Source organism: Xiphophorus maculatus, chromosome 20, assembly GCF_002775205.1.
Source record: "Xiphophorus maculatus strain JP 163 A chromosome 20, X_maculatus-5.0-male, whole genome shotgun sequence".
NCBI lineage: Eukaryota > Metazoa > Chordata > Actinopteri > Cyprinodontiformes > Poeciliidae > Xiphophorus > Xiphophorus maculatus.
The window spans coordinates 23988930-24010873 of record NC_036462.1 but is presented as its reverse complement, the minus strand read 5'-3'; the positions used below and the strand labels follow the sequence as shown (position 1 = coordinate 24010873).

The window sequence follows — 21944 nt, the reverse complement described above, 5'->3', positions numbered from 1 at the left end:
ACTTTGTTGCCAACATATAGATATGACATCATGTATATTATGAAATATGTTAAATTTGCGTTTTCTTCCTTATCCTTGTGTTTTTTTTTTTAAATGATCACAGAAAGAATTGAATGTCCACATTACAGCTGTGCTTTATAGCACCGCCATCTGCTGGGTGAAAAGTGCCAGTGCGATTATCCCTGATAACTGTCAAAAACTGAATTTAAGATATAATACACTCTTTTTATTTTTTTCAACAAAGTTGCAGAAACAACACAAAAATCAAAAACAAAAAAACACAGAAAGGTAGAAAAATATATAGCTTTTTGCTCTGTGAGACAAGCTCGGCTGGAGTCTGCAGCTCCAAGGAAGAGCTTTGTGGAATTAGGTGACACTTTGTATGAGCAGGAGTTAAGGCCTCCCCACCCAGATATGGAAGATCTCCATACCAAAATGGCTGCCACAGGAGATTCAAGGGTTTCTCAAACATGCGGGAATGAGTGAAAGCAACACTCCAGGTTTGTGCTTAATGACGGAATAACATTATTACGTGACATAAAGCAAAACAAAACCAAAAAAAGATTTTGCATAATATGCCCCCTTTAAAAACTTCAGGGTTTGGAAATCAAGCTGCCTCATCCAGCAGTACTTTATTGGAGAGAAAATGTTTGTTTATAGCTCTTGCGTCAGAACATACTTTTAATCATTGAGTTTTAAACAAGTGATCAATAGGTTGGGAAGATCTGCTTTATTTTTAGTCACCAAGATCAAAATCAGGAACAAATCAAGACACCACTATTCAGCTTCATCCTCCACCTTCTCCTCCTCCTTCTTCTCTTCTTCCTCAGTTACTCCTTGAGTCTCCTCCTCCTTCTTCTCCTCAGTCTTGGTCACCACGGTTTCGGTCGTGGTCACCGTGGTGGTCTTCACAGCCCCGTCTTCGAGGGCAGAGGCCAAACCACTGCTTGACTTAATTGAATCAAGGGAAGAACTGGCGTAGGATGGGATACGGGAGGTCTCCAGGTTATAGGCGGCATTGTAGTTGAAGGCTATGTGGTAAGAAGAGAGAAAAGATTAAAAACCAAAGTGATGCTGTTTGTGTCAATGTGTAAGACACTGTTTATTTCCATGAAACCACAGCATAGACTTACAAGTCTGCTTAGAAATACTGGTCTTGATTCCTGTTGCTAGCCTGCAGAAGGAATAGAAACCAACTTTATTTTTCAAGTGGACGTAGTTCTCCTTATCACCGCCAGGTGGCGCATTAGCTACAAAGCAGCAACAGTTTACCTGATCTCCTCTCCTTCCAGTAGCTTTTTATAAGTGGCTATTTCAATATCCAGAGCCAGCTTCACATTCATCAGTTCTTGGTACTGGCGGACCTGCAGGGCCATGTCCTGTTTAGCTCTCTGGAGAGCTTCCTCCAGGTCTCTGATCCGTAGCTTGGCGTCCTTCACTGCCAGCTCACCCCGCTCCTCAGCCTCGGCTATCTGAGCCTCCAAGTTGTTTCTCTAAGATTGGGAGGACATAAACAGAGAGCATTGCAGAAAAAAAGAAAACTTATAGCCTTGATAAATTGAAACAAAGTAGTCTCTGAATCGTAGGCGTATAATACGAATTGATGAGTATTCAAAAATGTGAATCCAAAGTTATAATAAAGTAAAGAAAGCAGACCGTATAACGTTTAGGCTTGATTTCTCACCTGAGCTTTAACCATGTCAATTTCAGACTGGAGCCTCATTATTCTGCGGTTCATGTCTGCGATTTCAGCCCTGGTTGACTTTAGATCGTTATCATATTTCCCAGCTGAGTGTTGCATCTCTGCATACTGGAACACAAAAAATGTTTCATTAATTTCTCATTCTTTTCATTTTTACATCTGAAGTTTATTATGTTTTTCAGCTGCTTCTTCTGACTCTGTTTGCCTCTTAGAAGTACTGTACACAAATAGTAATTTCTTATGTTAATGGTCTGACCAGAGAGAGCAGAGCTTGCTGGAGGCAGATAACAACATGAAACCTGAAAGAACAACAAGCTCTCCGCCATCAGACTCACATCCTGCCTGGTTCCTCAGACTCCCCAGCATTTTCAGAATTGGTGCCTTGAATGCATACGTGCTCCTTGCTCCACACCAGAACCCGACTTGCCCCTCTAATACCTGCCTCAAGTCACAATAAACCACCAGTCTCCCTCCTTACCTACCTCAGTCTCATGAACCCCAACTAACCTACTCTCCCCTTCAAATGATACCAAATCCAGCCTTGTCCTGAGGGGGCTTGACTTTTGCACAATTATTATTGTTTGTAGATAAAAAGTCTTACCTTACACCTTGATAGTATGATTTTGCACATAGATCAGAAAATTGCTATTCAACATGACACTACCATTGCATTCATAAATGGCAATCAGCTTTGTTAATGTTGTGAAACTACCTAAAATACATGGAACTCATCACAACTTGTCCTTTTGCAACAACCATCCTACGAAAATTACTCTTAATGTACCAAATTCCTACAATTACCCCAATGAAATATCTGCACCCAGATATTGTCCTCACATCAGTATCTACCAGGGTAGCAGACATGGTAGAACTGATCCAACGGGAAGAACAGATGGAGGCCACATATGACCACCAGAGGGATAAGTATGTATATGTAACCTAGTATGTTTCCAAGCCAGAGATTTCACTTTCCAATGTGGAAGTTCAATGTGGAGAAGTAAGAGGGTAACAAGGTAAATTCAGCTGGTTAAAATTCTTGGAGCCTGTAGAGATAGGATTTGTGTCAGTGTCACATGAAACACTTCTGTTAGCTGGTGTTTGTAATAAACCATGTGGCACATGATGCATGTTTGAAAAACATATGTGAATTGTTCCTATTCTAGCCAGTTTCTGAAGATCATAAGACTAGTATTAAAAAAAAACAACCCAAGATTTTTCAATCGAGCTATACAATAATTATAAAAAATAAATAAACAAAACAATGCAGCTGCTCATCAGTTGGGTTTCATGTTAAGTCATCAGAAATTTTGTACCACCTTGTTCTGGTACCAGGATTCAGCCTCCGCTCTGCTCCTGTTGGCAATGTCCTCATATTGAGCTCGAACCTCAGCAATAATAGCGTCCATGTCAAGATCGCGGCTGTTGTCCATCTCCACTACAACAGATGTGTCCTTGATCTGACTTTGCAATTCATTAATTTCCTACAGAAAATGATAAGATATTGAAATAAGCTGTAAAAAACAGAACTTTTACTTTAGGGAGCCATTAATGTGGAATTGTGTGATTATAAAAGGTTTTTACTGCATCGAAGAGCTGTCTCAAGAACTCAATCTCATCTGAGAGCCCATCCAGCTTTGCCTCCAGCTCCACTTTGATCATGTAGGTTGCATCTGTGTCCTTCAGATGACGGAGTAATCATAGCATTTAATGGTGAATACCAGACAGTTTATAGTAATGACCCAATACATTATTTTTGTAGGTAAATTTGCTCAAACCTTCTTCATGAGGACAAAGTTATTCTCACACTCATTGCGCTTGTTGATCTCCTCTTCATACCTTAGAAAGCAGAAACAATGAGAACTTATGCTAACTTAATGTGTCATGTTACCAACACTGTCCTCAAACAAGAGTGATTGAGATCCAAATTAACAAGAGATATAAAAACAAAGAGTAAACATACTGTCTTTAGCATACTGCTTCAGTAAACTGCTCCACATGTGAGTTAAGGTGGGGTTGAGTTTAGTGAAGTATCAGACTTACATTCTGTATTGGCAGATACCTAATCTTAAATGACATGAACTGTCAATTGAGACAATTTCTTAATCATTTTTCCCCCCTGGTTTTAAAACTTCAGAGTGATTACTACAGGCCAATTAAAGCTGCACCAAAAGACCTTTGGGAAAGCTGGACTTTCCAGGACGTGAGTTTGAAAAAGAATCAAACCAGTTTTAGTGTTTTAGCCGCAGCTCCACATACTTGATTTTGTAGTCCTCCACCAGGCTAGTCGTCTGGTGCAGGTCGGATTCCAGTTTGAGTTTTTCATGACCCAGGTTGTCCAGCTGCTGACGAAGGTTGGCTATGTACGCCTCGAACATGGTGTCGATGTTGGACCGAGACGTGGTCTGCTCCTGCAGAAGCTTCCACTTCGTCTCAAGCATTTTATTTTGCTGTTCAAGGAAGCGTACCTGAAGACAAAGAGAGTCATTAATTAAATTTATGTTTATTCTCTCTCGTGTGGCTTTCTTCCCAGTGCAGCACAACCAGACTCAAAGTTATCTGTCCTTTCGACCTGAACAAGTCGTTCCTGAGTTATGAACATGTCCACTCAGCGCCCCACTGGCTGATGATGCAGAAATGGGAGTCTGCATTAAAGCTTCTGATTTGAAGCTAAACTTAATGGCTATTATAATGTTATAAAAGAGTGAGATTTTGCAACCTATATTCATTTGTAAAAACACATACATTCTTTTTCTTTCAATTGTCAAAGAACAAATGGATAATTAATTAATGTAAAGTCCAAGGATGACTCAAAAAACAATAAGTTTGACTGCTCAGAGACACTAAATGTTAGCTTAAAAATAATAAATTTTTCATAGAATGCTACAGTTAAGCACAATGTGGTGTTGTGTCCCAGGTTCCAACTGTGCAATGATTCTTTCTGCCATCCTGTCTTTAGGTGGAGTCAACATGATGACAAACGCACAGTTCTGTGTGTACTTTGCTGTCACACTGGTCCGGGAAGCAAAGGGAGAGTGAACTTTGGTTTGTGATCCAAGGAATTACTGCAGGCTTTATTTAAAACTCCCTTTCATTATTGAGTGCCTCCTTGAATAAAGAAAACTATTATACAGTGCTGAAAAATTGCAACTCACTGAAGAATCTAACAAGTCCGTTGCAGAAAACAAGCATTGCTCTGTAAAAAGAATTGTCATGTTTAATTTAGGAGGTACAACAATGATCCATTCTTCTTTCAGCATAAAAGCTTTCTTGGCCTCATAAAACAGGCATTGTTCAAGTTTCTTCTGCAAAGATTTACTGAACATCAACAAGAGGCTTGTCTCTTGCAGCTATTTCTCAGATTACTTCCACTCCTTTCCGTTTATGGTTGTACAACCTGTAAGTGCACTTTAAAAAAAAAAAAAAACACAGGGAATTTGTTTACTCTTAACCAGTAAGTAAAACAGACCCCTGAAACTTTCTCTTCTGTAAGTGATTCGGCATGGTATTTCTCAAAAACACTGCTGGATTGAGAGTGACTTTTCATCCTGAGCTCTTTGAGTGAACTTATTTAGGCTCTATGCAGAACAACTAATTTCCCCCAGATTTGTTCCACAAATATAATTTTAAAGAATGTTGTTCTGTAAGACAATGTCCCAAGGCTGATCACCTGCTTTGGTGTGCAGAGCACTCATTTCCTTTGCATTTCCTGAGTTTTTTATTATCTATCCCAAAAGTCAGTTCAACACAATGTGCGTTATTTCTTTTCTATTTCTGCTGTGGATATAAACTTTTACCCTCTCTAATGTGTCCTGTCCTGACAGCTTAGGCAGATTAATGGATCTAATTGCCTTACCATATTGTTGTAGATTAGCTCTATAACAGAGTGATAGATGGTTGCCCCCCCTGTTATATAGACACAAAGGTTTCTCCCTGAGGTTGTGCTGGTCCCTAAGATTTTGCTATATTAACCGCTTGAGTGACTGACCTTGTCAATGAATGAAGCAAAGCGATTGTTGAGGGTCTTGATCTGCTCCTTCTCCTGGATGCGGACGGCCTGGATGGTGGGGTCGATCTCCAGGTTAAGGGGAGCCAGCAGACTCTTGTTCACTGTCACGGCGGTGATGGGGGCCACCACTTCATTGGCAATACCCCCACCAAAGCCCACATGGCTGAAATCCCCTCCACCTCCTCTCAGTCCAAATCCCCCAGCAGCACCAACAGAAGCACCACTGCTGCCAACTCCTCCATAGGAGGAGCGGACGGCGTAGCTCTGCCTGGCACTCCCCACACCGCAGCCCCCATAGCCGGAGAATGAGCGGCTGCTGTAGCCCTGGGTGGGACCCCTGGAGGATGACACCGTGGAGAGGGTGGTGGTCTTTACAGCTCTGACAGACATGGTCACAGTGGGAGTCTGTAGCACCGAGGTGGTGAGAGAGGAGAAGAGTCGGGGCAGATGGAGCCTCTCTTGTCCTCCGTGGTATTTATCAGAGCAGGGGAGGGACCCCGCCGGGTTGCGATTGGCTGTAGTGAAGAGGAGAGAGTGAGAAGGGTAGAAGTGAGGCAATGTCAAGAAAGAAAATTACGTCATGTTACACATTTGTAGCAAATTAGAGACTCAAGTCACAAGAACAGTCAGAGCATTCTTTGTTTTACGGTTGTAATACAGAAAAATAGTCAAATTTGTTCCGATATTTGAAAAGGTGAATTTTCCATACTTTAAAAATAATTCAACTTCTAGCAGGTTTACGGTTGTTGACCAATGCTTGTCATGTTTTTTTTTATCTATAAAAATTCATACCTTGGAAATAATTAAGAATCTAATTTTACCACCATTTTATCCACTTCACAGCCTCTTATCATAGATGTGTCAGTGAAACTCGGCTGCTCAGTGTGATGTTGGTGCTGAGAAGTGACCATATGTCTCATAGTTGTGGAAGCAGCAGATCTACCTATTTACTAGGTTTTATTCAAGGATCATTGTCCAAAACAGTCACTAACCAAAAATATGAACCCATGTATAAAATAGCTAAGTGGGATTATGGATGCATTTACTATTGGCCCAAGGAAAAGACCTTATGGTTCAGCCATTTTTCTGAGCACTTTTATTATCCGTCTGGATTGATGTGTTTATGTACTCACCCACCAAGTGAATTCCTCCTACATCTGTGAGGTCAAAAACAAATGCGGTCAATCCTTCTTCCTATCACCAGACCCCACCTTAGTTTCAATACAACCCACCCACAGAGCAAATTATAAAAAGACTGAGAAAACATTTTCTCTCGCTCTCAATTTCAACTTAATGCTAAATGTCACCAAGACAAAAGATTTCTGCATGGATTTTAGAAATAAGCTGAGTTCAACACCTTACGTTCTCATGAAAGGGGAACCATGTAGAGCAGGGGTGTCAAGCTCCAGGCCTGCAAGGCCACAGTCCTGCAACTTTTAGATGTGCCTTTGCTGCACCACACCTGAATGAAATAATTAGGTCATTAGCAAGGCTCTGGAGAACTGATCTACACAAGAAGGAGGTAATAAAGTCATTTGATTCCAGTGTTTTGTGCATGCGGCACATCTAAAAACTGCAGGACATTGGCCATGAGGACTGAAGTTTGACACCTGTGATGTAGAGTCTGATCAGTTTTATAAGTACCTGCATGTTATTTTGGCACTGATGCTAATCATTTGATTTACTAAGATAGAGGAGCAAACAATTCTGTCTGGTGTTCCATAACACTTCACACATTTAATTCATATGTTTTTTTTAAACTGGAACACTTCAATTAAAACTCTATAATTACTTACAAAACCCCAATTTTCCTGTCAAAACATCCAACGCGCTATACAATCTGGTCTGATTCTGTTGGATTCAGGCAAGCATTCCTGTGTTCATCCTAAAACACTTATTGCATTTACACAGAGAAAGTATACAAATAAATTCGCCAACATTACATGAGATTGGTTGGGCAGACCAATAAAATTCCGATTATTAATTTCTTTATTTCTCTTCATGTCCCAACTTTTTATAATTAACTAAGTCCAGAAAAGAAAAAGAAAGATCACACTAGTCATGATCCACTTCTTTTTCCCATCTGGGTTTGACAACGTGGGAAAAAAATCTTCTGGAGTGACAAAGTGACAAATCCATACCTGTAGTTTATTTTTTCTCCTATCAAATTGGTGTATTTATTTCAAAGTTTTTGTTTTAACCACAGAAGGAAGCTACATTATGATCTATTTCAGTGTTAAAGGCACAAAAGTTTAGTCAATGTTTTGGAAATCATTGTGTGTAGGATTTTGCAAAGAGTGTGAAGATGTTAATGTGATTTTAGTTGTACAAATCTGGACTTTGCTAGTGCTTCGCTCCTTAACTGTTTGGTTTTGCTAATTGTGAGATAGTATCAATTTCATGTGTCAGCATAAAAAAAACTGTAATAATGGTTTGACAGGGGCGTGCTGTGTTGGAGTAGGGGATAGCGCAACCCACGTTTGGAGGCCTTGAGTCCTCGACGCGGCCGTCGCGGATACGATTCCCGGACCCGGCGATATTTGCCGCATGTCTTCCTCCTTCTCTCTTTCCTGTCAGCCTACTTTCATATAAGGGACACTAAAGCCCACAAAAGACCCCCTGGAGGGGAGGGAAAAATAATAATAATGGTTTGATGACTTGAAATATTTAAGAATGACAAACAAGTAGAAACAGAAAACTGAATGGATGGATGAAGGGGTGTGCGTGTGCATGTTGGTCCTGGGTGTGCATGTGTGTTTGTGTGCTTTTGTTGCCATGGCGCTGCATATCTCAAATCTAAACAGCTTTCTGGGAAGACCTCACCATTTTTTAAAAAAAGTTTCAAATCTTATTGTGTGGAAATCATGATGCATGTGTAGCTTGGCAGGATTGTGATTCATGTTGCTGCTGCCAACTTTAACCAGAGTGGTCTCCTTGCCACCCTAACTACCATTTTAACACTTTGAATTGTTAAAACATATCAGGAGGAGGCACATTTTAAAAATGTACAACAATTGAAGCTGTCCTGTTAAAAATACATGTTTTGCTTGGCTATTCTCAAGGAGTGACGTAATTCTTCACGAAGGAGTTCTTGTGCTGAACTTGGAGACGACCATATATGTACAAGTCAACCAACTTTTGTTTTCTCCCTTACACAAAGCTACAGCTCATTGGGTTGAATCTGAATAAGGTCGCTTTTCTTATCCTTGATACAATTCCTTATTTGATCAGGAAATCTGGGAACCCAGAGGGCAATTTGCAAACTTTATTCTCAAATCTCAGAAAAAGCCAAAGACGTTCTCTTGTGCAGAGCTGCTAAATGACACACCAAGGCAGGAATGTGCCGAGAGACACACGTATGTGCGACAAGTCAGACGGGAGCAAGGGTGAGAAGAGGAGCCGGTGGGGTATATGAGAAGACAATTAGCAAAGATAAGAAAGAAATCTGTTTCACAACCACTGGCTGACTCATGGGGATTGGCGGGGGAACTGGGTGGGATGCATGAAACTGCAAAGAAATGTCAACACATAAAATGGTTCTTGGCCTTAATGCTTTATTGCTCCTGTCATTTAATGCTCTCTTAAACATATATTTTACATACTATAGCTCTGAGCAACTTTGAACTTAAATGTGTAGATAGTATTGGGCAAACTACAAGGACAATAGAGTAAGTTCAATGTTTGATCAAAGTCTGCAAGAAGACTTTGTTTGATTTTTCTGTTTTATCTCAAGTTTGACTGTGCATTATGTGCTGTTAGAAGCATATGTTGCAAGAGTTTCTGCCTGCTTCACCCTAGACAAATAAAACACTCTGTCCCAAGTCAGGACAGAAATCTACACAATTTAATGCCATTACATTGAGTAAAACAAATAAAAAAAACCCACTGTTGGCTTTGTATCTGTTCAGCCCTTTGCCAGTTCCTCGATCTATCTCTTACCCACATGTTACTGCTTCATCCCTGCTTTATTCAAACTTATATCTGCAAACAGAATCAGTTTGCATCCAAGTGCTGAAATGCACAAATTCAGCTCCAGTTAGTGTTAGTATGGATCCCTGTTTGACCTCACCCATATAAATTATTTATTGGAGTCATATAACCAAATAACTTTAAAGCAGGTGATGAGTAGGTTATTAAGAAATATGCTAAATCCTTTGTTGTCAAAGCTCGGATGAAACAACCACTAAAATCCAAGTTTGGAAGGTGACTCTCAAAAGTTTACACATCCCTGTTAAAATCCCAGGTTTTGGTGATCAAAAGAAAAAAGATTTGTGATCATCTTTAAAAACCTATTTCAGTTTTACTGATATGTATCTCATGTAGAGGTATATCTCATCAAATTGGAATATATGTTCTGATGAAGCTCATTTACCATATTAAAAATTTAATTTTGAAAGTATTTACCTTTAAGCAGGTACTAAACATACTTTTAATTGATCCCACATGTCTGTATTACAAATATTTGTATCGACTTTAAAGTCAATCCTTTAAAGTCTTCCTGTGAAATGTCTTTGAGCTCAAAATGGACATGACAACCAACAGAGAAAATGTAATATTTTATAATATTTTATAATATTCTAAAATATTACAAAATATTACATATAAATATTACATCGAATTGTTTTCACAAACTCACACATTTTAATCAAATACAGTGAATTAGGTTGACCTGAAATAAAGTTTTGCTCATTTCTATTTTTTTAGCTGAAGTAACAATGTCAAAGAGATCAAAAGAAACTTGTTGCATAAAAGATATCCACACAATCTGGTCATTTTTGAGGGTTTAAGCATCACCAAATCTGTCTGGGGCCATGCTGAATGACTAAAAGAATACCGAATGAAAAAACTATTTAAAACATTTCAATAGAGCTTCAGCAAAAATTAGTTAAGAGTATACACACTTGTCCAATCAGATTATTGCATTTTTTAAATTTATTTTATTCTTGATTCTTCAATTTAGTTGTTTTTTAGTTGAATTATACAGATTTTATGTCACTTAGAAGTTGGAAGTGCTTCTAAATTATTTATTTTGGTGCTACTTTTTATTGCACTGAATCTGGTATTTTTACACAGACGTACGCAGTTTTTAGAGGCAATTAAAGACACTCTAGTGATAGACTGGGCCTCTATTTAAAAAGCGTAAAAATATCAACCCATTTAAAAGAGGAAATTGTTTAGTTGTTACTTACTGATTATGATCTATAGATTGTTGGCATAGCAGAACTTTTTTAGCTTTTTCTTACTTTAGCCCCAGCCTTTCCTTTTCATGTATTTTTGTCCATTCTAAAAATAATAATATTGACTGTATACTTTTTTGAGACCCAGTAAATGTGGAGATCCTTTTATCCTTCAACTACACCACCGTTTAAGTTGAGACTTTTGCCCTCTAGTGTTCAAATTGGTTGTTATCAACAGAGCAAACCCTCCTGGAGCTTGCACAGTGTTTCCACGTCAGCAGGAGAAATTATAACGTGATGCCGCCACCTGTGGGCCACTGCTATAACTTAACAGTTAAAATTATTTAACGTGAACAGATCCTTAACATGACTCGATTTTCCTCAAGAGAACATTTTTGTGTTTCAGTTTCCATTGTTCAGATAGACTGTTTTAAAACTCCATTACTTAAAATAACCTGATTAACAAAAAAAATAGCAAAATAGCAATAAAAATGGTTTCACTCTGTAGTGCTATGTTGAATTAAAATTTTTTATTCAACTACATTTGTTCAGTGGGAGGGAATATATTACTAAATGATCCTTTTTAAGAAAATCACAAGTGCCACACGTGGAAACTGTCTGACAATTTCTGTAAAATAAAAATCAGTTTCACATTTTTATATATCTTTAGACTCTTGAACAAAGGAGGCAGAACCATTCACTCACTGTGCATTTTCTTTGACATTTTTTCCACCATATTAAAAAAAATCCAAGTGTTCTTTAAAGAGTTTACGATCATAGCATGAATAACCAAACAAACATGTACTGTTTAGTTTGAGAAATTAATTTGGCTCTTTAGAATTTACACATAATGAACAGTCAATCCTTTAAAGTCTTCCTGTGAAATGTCTTTGAGCTCAAAATGGACATGACAACCAACAGAGAAAATGTTTCGGAGACGACACATTTCATTGAGCTGCGGTGTGATGTGTACCCCTTCACATTTTTTGTCAGTTGTCCTCCCCATAAAACTGGAAAAAGAATAAATAAATGTATCTGAATTTGTTCAATTTTTTTTGTCCTTTTTTTTTCCACTGGGTGGATTTTAATACTGTATCTTTAGTCAGCCAGGAAGAGAGGAGGATAAGGAGAAATGAGTAGAGAGGGGGAATGTCAGGAACTCTCTGAGTAAGAATGAGTCACCTTCACACATTTAGAAGCGGCCTCTCTTGCATCTATTATGCATCAAGATATGTGAAAACATGCATTTGTGTCTTAAATCTTTTTTATTTGACTGCATATATATATAGTCTGGCAATGCTTTCATATCTTTTGAGCTTTTCCACATTTTTCCATAAACAAAACCATGAACTGGATGGTTTTGATGAAATTCTATCTTATTAGAATTTCATGTTACAGACTCAATGTTGAGCACTGATAAGGGCAAGTTTATACCTCTCAGTTTTATATGATCAGTCATGTTTTGTATTGGATTGTCTGCTTTATATGACCAATGTAAAACCATAATATTTCCGATGCGAGATGATGAACTAAACAGTTCTCAGTGAAACAGTAACCACTTTTGTTTTATAACCTAATCCTGGTTTAAAGTTTTCCACAAAGTTTCTGCTGTATTGCTTGGTCTTCATGAGACTGTTTATTGATGCTAATAAATCCCTCCTTCACAGAATGGTTGGATTTATACTCAGATTAAACTACCAGTGTTGGGTAGGTTACTATTATGGCAACAGATCAAATCTCTGTGTCATTTGATAAGCACTCTTGTAAAGGATGCTTGCAAACCGTGAATAATACCTAGAAAGGTGCAAATACAAATAATGTTGATCCAAATTCAGTTATTAAAATTCTTTTTCTTTCTTTCCAAAAAATATGCAGTATACACTGTCAAAAGATGAATTGTTACACGCCTATGCAATCCTTCTGCCGTCTATATCATTTCGAATTTAACATAGGGCTCAACAGGATGTAAGCTTTTCAAATAAAACAAAATTTTACAATAAAGCTGACCTTCACCTTACTTACTAAAAATGACAAAAATTACAGATAAAAAGCATTGCACAAATCAAAATGATCATAAAATCTGAATATTTCTAATTTACGCCTCTAACAACTACTTTGAAAATGCAACTAGTTTCAATTAAAAGTTACTATTTGAAATAGAGTAACTTTTTAAATATTTGATCAATATTTATTCTGATCAAGTAGTGTGTCTAATTACATTGATTCACGTTTTAGTTACTTTTAGGCACCTTAGATATATCATAGCACTGCTAGTCTGTATGTCACCAGTAGAGGTAGGGATTAAGGCTTTTTGAAAAGAATCAGCTCTTCTCTATTTGTTCATGTCAAAAAGCTGTTCAAAAGACTAACTGATTTCTATTTCTTTATTTTTATGTACTCAGGATGATGCAAATTATTTGTTTATCTCGACATAAAAAAAGAAATACTTTTCAAGGAAAAAACCCACTTTGCCTTAATGAAGATATTCTTTTACACTACTTTGTGCTGGTTTATCACATAAAATCTCAGTAAAATACATGGACAGTTATTGCTGTAATGTGACAAAATATAAATGGGGCATTAGTACTTTCTGAGGCTTTTGTAAGTGTGAGAGAGCACTCAGTCTGCACTAACGCTGGATAAAGCAAAACAGGAAGGGAAGTGAGATTTATTCAAGGCCAGACCAGATGAGAACAGCAACATGAAGGCTGCGGTCCAACATTTGTGAAACACATAAACCCCTCCTAGTAGTTTCCAGATTTCTGCAGTCATTTGACTCACACACTAAAACTTGTTCCAGTTTTCCTATTCTTCATCCTTTCTGCCCTGTCTTTTAAAAACATTGTGCAGTTCTAGTTCTCAGACTGAAGCAGGGAACAACACTCCACAATTGAAGCCTATTTGTGTTTTTGTATTACAAGAAAGATACAAAAACAGATATTTTAATTACATTGTGGATAAAATCGCTGGTCAAGTAACATTTTGTGTTTGCCAGTTGCTAGTTTGGTTTCCCTGGGAGAATCAAACGTTGCCAACACACATTCAGACAGTCATGAGGTTCGAGTCACGCTACTTTCATTCATCCTTCCTGTAATTTGCAGTTAGATTATTGCAGTTCTCTGCAGTTTGAGCCTTTTTTTTGTTTGTTTGTTTGTTTTAAAAAGTTAGTCAGTATAATGTGAAGGGTGATATACAATGAAATATGATCAAAGATTTGTTAAGTTTGGAAAGAAAAGGGCATGAATGCAGTGGGATCTCGGGAGGGTGTGGTGTGTGTTTGGACTTTCCTCCCCTGAGAGGATAGTTTTGGTTTTATTCACTCTTAAGCCGCTACTTCAGAGTTTCCACAGGTTTTCCAATAGGTTTTTGGAACATGCTAAAGGATCATTGTCAAGTAACTTTTTCATTCTTATCTACATGAAGGTTATTTTTATGCTTTAGCATGTTAAAAACATGTTAATTTGGGAAACTGAAATGGATCTCTAATAAAAAAATAAAAAAAAAGAAAGAGAACGAGGCCGACCTGTAGTTCTCATGAAATCAACATAAATAAAGATCACTTTTCACACTCTTGTACTTAAAACTGGTTCTCATGTCCTATGGTTAAAGCTCTAATAATACTTGTTCAACATCCTCAGAGACAGTAATGAATGCCTACAGCATGACTGGTAAATGGGGACATCCATTCTTTCCTTTTGACTGTAGTCTTAGCGAGGTATCATCTAACTTTTGCTTCTCAGGCTTCTCATCTCCTACAGAGCTGGTGAAAACATCTTAAGCTTAGATATCATTTTGTTTGCATTAAAACACGCCTCGTCTCATAAAGCGACTTTTCCTTTTTTGTGACATTATACAGTTGTAAACTTCAGTGTGTTTTATTGGGATTTTAGTGACAGACCAACACAAAGTAGAGCATAGTTGTGGGGTAGAGGAAAAAATTGTGGTTTGCATAATGTTTTACAAAGAAAATCTGGAAAAAGTGGCAAAAGTGCTGTGAAAAGTGTTTCTCATTGCAGATGTCTTCAGTTTTTTGCTTTTTTGTCACACTTGTGACATTTTTATATAGGATAAAGATAACTTTAGTGAATACAAAATCATGTTTGCAAATGGTGGTTTTCAAAAGCTATCCAAACTAGCTTGGCACTATGTGGATTAGTAATTGCAAAAAAAACAACATTACCTTTGGGATCAATAAAATATTTAATTGAAATTGAATTGAACTGGCAAGGTGTCTTCAACATCACAACTGAATAATTTTGACAAACTCTCCTTTGCAGAGATATTTAAATTCATCTACTTTGGGGCGTTTGGGTTGAACAGTGAGTTTAAGATCATACAACAGTATCTTAATTGGATTAAAGTACAGACTTTGGATAGGTCACTCCAAAATTAAATTTTGAGTCATTCAGAAGTGGCTTTGCCACTGTGCTTCGGATTATTGTCCTTCTGCACAACTAAAGTGTGATTGGCTTAACGTCCTGTACTGGTGGCTGGAAATTCATTCATTATTCCATCAAGTATGGCAAGTCACCCAGGTCATTACAAAGCAAAGCAGCCCCAACCCTGACACAAGAATGCTTAATGGTCAATATGATGGTCTGTTTCTGAAACACTGTATAGTTGTGACGAATTGCCTTCAGAAGTTACTTAATCTGATGACAGAGTTCATCTGTATGCAATTTAATCTTAGAAAAAGTTGCAGAGAAATTTAAGACAGGATTAGATTATAAACAATGTAATATCACACAGATGTTTTGTCCACTATTTGAAAATGAAGAGGCAATAGCAGACCTACCGAGACATGGCCATCCACCAAAACTGAGAGGTCAGGCAAAAAACGGCCATTAATCAGAAACCCATGATATAACTAGGGAAGCTAAAGAGATTAAAGACTCTGGGTTCAGGATTATCTCTTGCTTGTTGAGAGATTCCCCTTGAAGAGAATAATTGATGTACTATTCATCTAACAGTTCATCCTTTAGCTATAGGATGAACACTCCATGAATCTGATCTTTATGAAATAGTGTATTCTGTTGTTGAAATAGTCAAAAGCCATGTAGGGTTACAACACAGCAAACATGTGGAAGAAGGTGTTTTGGTCAGATGAGTCCAAAAATCATGTGATTGTGATCATGTTGCGGCAAGCGCTTTTTTTTTTTTTTAGCAGGCACAGGGACAGTGGTCAGTCTTGATGGTATAATCAATGGAGATAAATAAGGAAAAATAGGAACAAAACTTGTTAGAAGTTGACAAAGATTACATACTAGAGCGCAGATTTTCTTTTAGGGCAAAACCCCTGAACATAGAGTTAGAGCTACGATGTAATGGTTTAGATCCAGTCATATGCATGTGTTAGAAAGGTCTGGTCTAATTCAAGAATTGATTCTACTTGAGAATCTGTTCACAAAAACAATCTGTTCAATATGAGTGAGCTTAAGATTCCTTTGCAAATTAGAATGAAAAACATTTTAATCTCTATATGTGCAAAGCTGATAGAGACATACCCCCAAAAGACTTGCAGGTGTCGCTGCAATGAGAGTTTGATAGTCAGAAACTATGCAGTATCTGATGCAACATCTCACAAATATACTTGTCATGAATGTTGAATGCCATCTATTATTGTACTACTTCTTTGCATTCATTTATCAAACAACCCCCTCAACCCCATGATACCCTCAGGGTCTAGTTGTCAGGTGGTAAAATGTGACGGAGTTCAGGGGGTGTGAATAGTTAGCAAATCAGCTCAGTGTAAAATTTAGTCCTTATTATAAATGTGTTCTTGAGCGTATCACCTCGGTCTTGCTTCCTATTTCTGCAGAGGTGTTATCTTGAGTTTAGCTTGGTGTAGATAAGAAGGCTTGTGACTTCTGATTATTCTAGGACTTGCTGACCACAAACACAGAAACTATGCAGTATCTGATTCCTTCTGCCTTTTATGGACAAACCGCAAGAATTTGTCTTGCATGGTTGGAGTCTAGAAGACATAGTTCAAGGGTTGTGAATAGTTATTAGTTTAGAGCAACTTTCTTATTGACATGCAGAGTCTTTACTGTTTAGGATCAGTTTTCTATTACCTTAAAAACAAAACTTTCTCTGAGCAGGGTGTATGTGTAACTTTGTTTTGTTTGCTTTAATGAATAATTTATGTTTGGGGTCTATTTTTGCTTTAACAACCTTCAAGCCTTTTTGCGGCCAAAAGTGTTTCAAGCATCACCATGGTGACAGAAAACACACTGTGGGCTAAAAAAAAAAAAAAAAAAATGGAACGTGTGAGCAGGCGACAGAAGGAGAGAAGTTGGTGAAGTGGGCAGGCCTAAGAGGCCAGCTGTTATTGGACGAGAGAGGCAGCAGTACAAGTTTCCCACTTCCCTCTGGCAGAGTCACTTTCTAACTCGGCCAGCAGTCAGCCTCGACAGCTCTGATTTCTCTTTGCACCTCTTCTTGCAATTCTTCAAAATGAGTTACAGAAGTTCCAACATGCAGATCCCTTCCTCCCGGATCTCCTTCACCCGCTCTGGTCCTCAGTACCGAGCTCACAGTATTTATGGTGGAGCCGGCGGACATGGTGCCCGCATCTCCTCTGCCTCTGCATCCTCCCTGCGCTCCGGTGCTCCCATGTCATCTTCCTCTGGCGGCTTCAAGCTCAGCAGCGCCCTGGGCGGCGGAGCAGGAGCGGGCGCAGGCTTTGGCGGGGCTGGTGCTGCTGCTGCATCTGGTGGCGGGGCCGGTGCCGGCATCCTCGGCAATGAGAAGGGGGCAATGCAGAACCTGAACGACCGTCTGGCCAACTACCTGGAGACGGTGAGGAACCTGGAGCAGGCCAACAAGAAGCTGGAGATTAACATCAGGGAGGCCCTGGAGAGGGGCGGTCAGGATGTGAGAGATTACAGCAAGTATGAACCCATCATAGAAGACCTGCGCAACCAGGTGAGAAGAAAACTTTGCAGTGCTTCAAAGTGGAAATCTGTGACTCTCTCGTTGTTTACGTCTTTAAACTATTGTTTAAACTATTGTTTAAAGACGTAAACAATGACAAAAAGTAGATTTTAAGTGTTAAAATGGCTCCCTAACGGTGTGCTCCAAACTGACAAGATAGTAAGTTTGGAGCACTAACTATCTTGTTAGTTGGGATTTTAAAAATAAGTTGCATTATCTTCAAAAGTTATCAGATTTCATTTATGAAAATGAAGGGTGTGGTTGCTAAGCTACAACCCTCCCTTTGCAGAGCTTCCTTTAGTGCTTCAAACGGGCCAGAACTTCCTGCAGTGAATCACTAACACGAGGTTTGAATCACAAGAGGCTCACTCAGAAGACCAGGGGAAAAAAAAGAAACCCTAAAGAATCTGCTTGTTAGATGGTGATTCTACAAGCACGCTCTGGTGTGGGAGAGCCTCAATGGGAAACAGATGTGTAGTAACCACATCCACACACACACTGAAAGATGTCTGCAGTGCAGTGGTTGTATAACAATCAGCTCCAGTCCCAGAGAGTCAAATGTCACATTCCTTTCCAGGGTCCAGTGCTTCAATATCATATAATGGCAATCTATGGTGACTATCTTGGCATAAAGGGGGCAAGAATTTAGGCTGTTTATTGTGGCAGGATGTACGACCACAGAAAAAAAAATGCTGAGAGTCAGTCAGAAAGAATTTCCAAGATCTGTGCACGCATACAACACCAGAGTGATACAAGCGACTGACAGCAACATGCAGCTGAAAGCTGGAGAGAAGAAACAGTTATTTGTGTGACTTCTTCAAACAGGAAACCGTTTATATAGCAACACTAAAACAAACTAGTTTTTGTTTTGCCACAGGAACATCCCCCTCTTCCTGTTCTGCAATTTATGGTTCCTTTTTTATTATGAGCAAATGTTGCTATGAATCAAACAATCCTACGCTCTTGATTCTTGGGTTTCTGCCGTTAAATATGGGGAAGTAAATGTGCCAAATCAGACTTTTACATCTATGGAGGAGCCCTCTCAAAAAGTAACTATATTTTGAGAGCACTATGTCCTTATTTTATATTTTGTTTGCATACACGTATGTATGTATTACACAAAAATAACTTTTTCTCATACAGATCTTTGACAAAATAGCCGAGAACGCTCGATTTGTGCTCCAGATTGACAACGCCCGTCTTGCTGCAGATGACTTCAAAGTGAAGTATGTGCTTTTTATGGTTCTCCACATCAATTCCTTTAACTCCATCATCCTATGGAATTTAACGTGTCATGGTGTTTGCATGTCTGACCTGCAACAGGTTTGAGAATGAGATGGCAATCCGGCAGTCTGTGGAGGGCGACATCGCTGGCCTGAAGAAAGTCATCGACGAAACCAACATGAGCAGGCTGAACATCGAAAGTGAGATGGACGCTGTGAAAGAAGAACTCCATTTCCTGAAAAAGAACCATGAAAATGTGAGTTTGCAGTGTCTCTTTATTTTTAGCACTTTACCCTTGGGGTAAAATTTATTTTGTTCTTAAATAGAATATGTCATATTCTTGCAGAACAAAATCCAACACAGTTGCAAAGTGGTTCTTGAAACCCAAAGGGATTGCTTGAAAATAGTTTACCATTTCAGTTTAAACACAGAGTAAAAAGGAGAAAAAAATATGTCCATTCTTTTTTACTATGGAAATAAATCTGTGTAGCAAAAATATGTTAGCGGGAGAGGGCAGGGAGGAGTTTTCTTTTATTTGTTGAGTTCCTAGGTATTTGAGAATGCTTTCAAGTTTCCCTGGATTTATCTGTGACCTTGCAGCTTTTAACACACATTAGTAACAGAGTCACAAGTTTCTTTTCACTGCTAAGATGAAGCGTCATCAACAAGCTGTGGATATCAGCTTTAACAGCTGTCTGTTCTTAATATGAAACAGGGTATCAAGACTCACTAACATTTTGCGTCTAAATAGAAACACTCGGTCAGTGTTTCCAGAGTGTTCTTAAAAACAATGCATTTTTTTCGCATGAAGTTATGGTTTCATGAAACCCAACTTTAATTTTAAATTCTAATCCAGGTTCAGTCAATCTATATATTTTGTTTCTCAAATGGTCTATTGTGGTTTAATGTCATTCACACAGTGAAAATGTTTCTTTATTCAGAAATAAAACCTGTAAACTATGTTTGCTGTACAATTATTTAGTAAAGGCCTAAGTATTTAAGATTTTAGACTATGGATGATTAAATTCAATAAAAACTCCCTAAAAACAGAAAAATTAACCTCTAACTTAAGATGAATTATGCAAATTACATACCGCTGAATTTCACATTTCATAGATATTTCTTAAAACGCTTAAAGCCACACGCTCCACAGGGAGGCGCCAATTCTCCCTTAATGTACATGTATTTATGTAAAAGCCAAAACTTTTTTTACATATTTCCTTTTAGCACCATATGAAAAATCCTATAGGCTTCACAACCATTCAGCAATTCAAATTCAACTCTCTTTAACTAAAAAAAAACAACATGTTTTTACATCCCTTTTTTGTCTCCCTAACCTTTTTACGTTCCTACAGGAGGTAATGGAGATAAGGAATCAGATTTCTCAGTCCGGCGTGCAAGTGGATGTTGACGCTCCCAAAGGTCAGGACCTCTCTCAGATTATGGAGGATATGAGAGCCAACTATGAGAAGATTGCCATGAAGAATGCAGAGGACCTTAAACGCTGGCATGAAAATCAGGTCAGGAATGCCAGAAAAACGAGGGAAATGAAAAGATAAAGTGGTAGGTTATCTTTTGTCAGGTCAACATGTCGTGTTTTTATTTTCCCCCTGTCAGATTGCAGATGTGCAAGTCCAGGTGTCACAGAATACAGAAGCACTCCAGGGGGCTCAGGCGGAAAAAAGCGATTCAAGCAGACAAATACAGACGCTCGAAATTGAACTCGCGTCTCAACAGAGCTTAGTAAGCCCTCAAAACACTTTCTACACATTTTTGCTTTATTCACAGATTGAAATGATCAAATCTGTAAAACTAGAGCTGCATATTATTTATTCAAGCATGTCTTTTTGTGGAACGGTTTTCACACGTTTTCTAACTTCTTCAACAGAAAGCCTCTTTAGAAGACACTTTACATAACACAGATTTACGCTACAACATGGAAATGGAAAAATACAACAACATCCTTGTACGCCTAGAAGAAGAACTCACCAACTTGCGGGCGAATATTAACCAGCAGACACAGGACTACGAGGCACTGCTCAACATGAAGATGAAGCTAGAGGCCGAGATCAGCACTTACAAGAGTCTGCTGGATGGTGGAGACTTTAAGTAAGAACTATGAGGGTGAAAATAAATATGTATATGGTTTCATCTCCTCCTTCATTTCAAAGTTTCAATTGGGCATCATAAAGACAAACAAAATCTATGCTGTGTTTTGCACAGGCTTCTGGATGCACTGGAGGAGTTCGATGACACAAGTTAATTCAATACAGAGATCCAGAAGAAGAACAATGAAAGCTTGCACAAACAACCAACAGCCAAGGGAAAACTGCATCTTGCTGGGTTTGCTTAGCCAAAGAAAGAAAATCTATATACAGCCAGCCAGCAACACAATGAAACCTAATTGCTTCAGAAACACACACTCCCTGCTGCGACCAATAAAAGAAGTTGTTTCCATGCTGCAGTGCTTTTGGCTATTTATTATTTTTGTAGAACTGTGTAATGTATTCTGCAGTTTATAGCTGTTCAATGTATAAAACGGGCATCAAACGTTTTTAGAAATTTTAAGGGCCAGTGATTGGGTCAAAGTTTGAAGATAAAGAAGAAAATGCAGTCTTAAGTTTGATCAAGCAGTTACGGCAGTCTAACTGCATGCACTTTCATGAGTAGAAAATGCATTCATATATGGATTTTAGGTAGATGTTCTGCATTTTAAATAAATGTGCATGTGATCAATAATTTTATGAATTTGAAACAGAATATTAGAGGCCTATACTCTATACCTTTTCACACACTGAGCACCAGGTTTTTATTGACTACATTGTTTTGTATTTTTAATCACAAATCCTGAGCACCATATAACCTTATGTTGTGTCAAAGCAGGCTACCCTGACAAATC

The 21944-nt window shown here is 38.4% G+C and overlaps 2 protein-coding genes across 2 annotated transcripts; one reads left to right on the top strand and one right to left on the bottom strand.

Annotated features, from left to right (window-relative positions):
* Window positions 1-707: 707 nt before the first annotated feature.
* On the bottom strand, window positions 708-6180 carry LOC102226303 (keratin, type II cytoskeletal 8-like). The gene is made up of 9 exons (XM_005797962.3): window positions 5688-6180; window positions 3959-4167; window positions 3478-3538; window positions 3284-3379; window positions 3019-3183; window positions 1685-1810; window positions 1273-1493; window positions 1134-1174; window positions 708-1031 (listed from the first exon to the last, which is right to left on the bottom strand). The coding sequence occupies exons 1-9, from the start codon at window positions 6096-6098 to the stop codon at window positions 778-780; spliced, it is 1584 nt and encodes a 527-aa protein (XP_005798019.1). The 5' UTR covers window positions 6099-6180; the 3' UTR covers window positions 708-777.
* An 11079-nt stretch (window positions 6181-17259) lies between these two features.
* Window positions 17260-21505, top strand: LOC102226557 (keratin, type I cytoskeletal 18-like). The gene is made up of 7 exons (XM_005797963.3): window positions 17260-17812; window positions 18965-19047; window positions 19145-19301; window positions 20401-20565; window positions 20663-20788; window positions 20934-21154; window positions 21269-21505. Exons 1-7 carry the CDS (start codon window positions 17342-17344, stop codon window positions 21306-21308), a joined length of 1263 nt encoding a protein of 420 aa, XP_005798020.2. The 5' UTR covers window positions 17260-17341; the 3' UTR covers window positions 21309-21505.
* The last annotated feature ends 439 nt before the right edge of the window (window positions 21506-21944 follow it).